Genomic DNA, 2500 nt, shown 5'->3' on the forward strand with positions numbered 1-2500 from the left:
TCGTCGCGCGAACAGCGGTCATGTCCGCTTCTGGAAGAAAAACCGGACTGTCGGTAGTGGTTCTCGTTTCTTAGCTGTTTCGAAAATCAGTCCGCCGAGCCTACAATCTCTCCATCTTTCCCATACATCCAGCAGCAGCGCAGCCACCCGTTTTTAAATGCCCAGGCCGTCGATCCCCACAGGTGCGTCACTTCCTTCACTGTCCGGCTCGGCTAATGCCCTTCTAGCCCTAGCGAGGCTCTCCATCCGCTCCCTCCAAACTTCAGCACCCCTCCCACCGCCAACCACTAGCCTCCCTCTCTCCTCCTCTGCCACACCCATCCCCAATCTTCCACCTCTTTTGCCCTCCACAACCCCATCCACTCTCCCTTCATCCACCTCCGACGCTCTTGCGCTCATCAAATCACAATCCACCCCTTCCACAGGGCGATATATTCTTGCCAGGTTACATGCTCGAACTTACCTCCTCCACCCCCGGGATATCCTTACTTTGCCCACCCTCAAGCCTCTCCAGGCTCCAGGATCCACTCTGTCCCTTACCAAAATTCTCGAAGTCGGTTCTAGAGAGTACTCTCTCCGATCTCCTGCCGCTCAAGCAAAGGAGCTCAAGAAGGGCTTGACATGGAAAGAGAAAAAGACTGCTGAATTTCCTACCATACCCCCCGAGGTTGTCAGGTGCGAGTTGACCGTCTTAGAGCACACAAAAAGTCCGATGGAGAGGTTGTTAAAGAAGAAGAGGAGAAAGGGCTACAAGAAGACTATTGAGCACAAGCAAGGTTGGACGAGATTGAGGGTCGGGGACATCTTGCTGGGTGAAGGGAATGTTGTGAAGCCCGAGGGACTCCAAATCTAGCATACAGGGGGATTTAGGCGATAGATGTATGGGTATATCCATTGTCTCAAAAATCATTAATAATTTACTATTGCAATCTACATTGAATCGCGCCCGGAAAATCGCCAAATAAGATGCCAACTCTTCTCCGTCGTCTTATCGGGAAATAGCCTTTTTTGCTTGTCCAACCTGTGTGGTGTTTACCTTTGTCGCAAATCTCAGACTGCACAAGGTTTCGCCCAGATGTGTAGCCAAAGGAGACAAGTTGCACAACATAAGAGTCTTGCTCGAGCCTGCAAATGTATCAGCTAGGGAGCTACAATCCGCCAAGGATTTCAGAAACTCACCGGAAAGGCTGGTTTGCAGTAATCGAGTCAGAGTGGAATTTCTATAAGGCACATGTCCACCTTGCTGGCCCTGCCCTAGCGCGCCAATCACATCTGCCAGGGCAGACAAGGATTTGTTAATGTTGATTGCCTCCTTTAAACGGTCCTTGTTTTCTCCAGCACCAGACTTTTCTATTCTTTCGGAACCAGCCAGATCGACTGTGTGTACGTCAATTTTTTTCTGTGACGTTCTGAAAAGTGTCCTCACCAAGATTGAGCATTGCCTCGCACTTTTCGTCTGTCAAAGGGTTAACGCCCTTCACTTTCAAAGTGAATACCGAATGCGATCGGGAAGATCGCTCATTCATGAGTGTGGCGGCTACAGCACGTCTGGACTGGGCACGTTCCAAGAGGCTGTGGACCTGTTTGGGATTGCTCAGTGGTACTGTCGATTCAGGATCAGCATACGATGCTGAAGAAGCAAACTTTCAAGACACACCGCTGACAGCTTCGGTGACACTAATCTTGCCATCCTTATCGAGTTTGATTTCATGCTTTTTCGTGTCAAACTGGCCGTTGCCTAGCAGGTCATTGATCTATTTGACTTTTAGCTGAAGCGTCTATACGGTCGAAGAGGTCACATACTACTTCATTGTAAACCTCCAAGAATTGTCCTTCCATTTGGTATTTCCATCCTCTATCCTTTAGTTGGCCACTGACTTTGAAGATCATATCGATTGCTCGAGGAATCAATCCTGCATTCTCCTCGTCCTTTAACGGCATCAGCTATTTACTTTTTACCGCATGAGCTAAAACAGCAACCCACCTGGGCACCTTCCATCGTCCATGATTTGCCAGAACCCGTTTGCCCATATGCAAAAATACATACCTGCAGTTCCATTAGATGGGCGAAATTAGTCGTTCCGGCGATTACTCACATTGTAGCCATCCAGGACAGACTGAGCGAGCATGGAAATTTCCTCAAACACCTCTTTTTGGCCTGCTTTGGGAGCGAAGATCTGTATCTCATGTTAGATAACTTCCAATAACGCTCCATAAGACTTGCCTTGTCAAACGTAAATTGATTGATCTGTTCTCTTTCTTTGCCCGTGGCACTTTCAGACCTGGATGTCACAACGATCTGGCTTTGACCCGTTTCTTGGGCTGTACGCTCATCACCATAGGCAATATCAGCCACCCCCTCTGGGTTGCTCAGTTCATGCGCTGCGTCAATCAGTCACTGATGCGACCTCCACGTTTATATACACTCACGCAAGACAGGCCTGACCCTCGCGAACACTCTGATATTCCCCTTTAGTTCCTGCACCTGATTGTGAAGCTT

The 2500-nt window shown here is 48.9% G+C and overlaps 2 protein-coding genes; one reads left to right on the top strand and one right to left on the bottom strand.

Annotated features, from left to right (window-relative positions):
* The window catches only part of CNAG_05751 (hypothetical protein), a 1050-nt gene extending 65 nt beyond the window's left edge, over positions 1-985 (top strand). The window contains exons 1-2 of the mRNA XM_012195110.1: positions 1-182; positions 228-985. The exon at positions 1-182 is cut by the window's left edge and continues 65 nt beyond it. Coding sequence (XP_012050500.1) covers positions 158-182; positions 228-853 — 651 coding nt within the window. The 5' untranslated portion in view covers positions 1-157 and the 3' untranslated portion in view covers positions 854-985. The remainder of the gene's footprint in view (positions 183-227) is intronic.
* The window catches only part of CNAG_05752 (kinesin family member C1), a 3038-nt gene continuing 1406 nt past the window's right edge, over positions 869-2500 (bottom strand). Inside the window, exons 4-12 of the mRNA XM_012194970.1 lie at positions 2431-2500; positions 2225-2382; positions 2097-2177; positions 1985-2047; positions 1804-1929; positions 1658-1754; positions 1427-1603; positions 1180-1377; positions 869-1125 (exon numbers count right to left, since the gene is read on the bottom strand). The exon at positions 2431-2500 is cut by the window's right edge and continues 524 nt beyond it. Of these exons, the coding sequence (XP_012050360.1) occupies positions 989-1125; positions 1180-1377; positions 1427-1603; positions 1658-1754; positions 1804-1929; positions 1985-2047; positions 2097-2177; positions 2225-2382; positions 2431-2500 (1107 nt within the window). The 3' untranslated portion in view covers positions 869-988.

Source organism: Cryptococcus neoformans, chromosome 7, assembly GCF_000149245.1.
Source record: "Cryptococcus neoformans var. grubii H99 chromosome 7, complete sequence".
Taxonomy (NCBI): Eukaryota; Fungi; Basidiomycota; class Tremellomycetes; order Tremellales; family Cryptococcaceae; genus Cryptococcus; species Cryptococcus neoformans.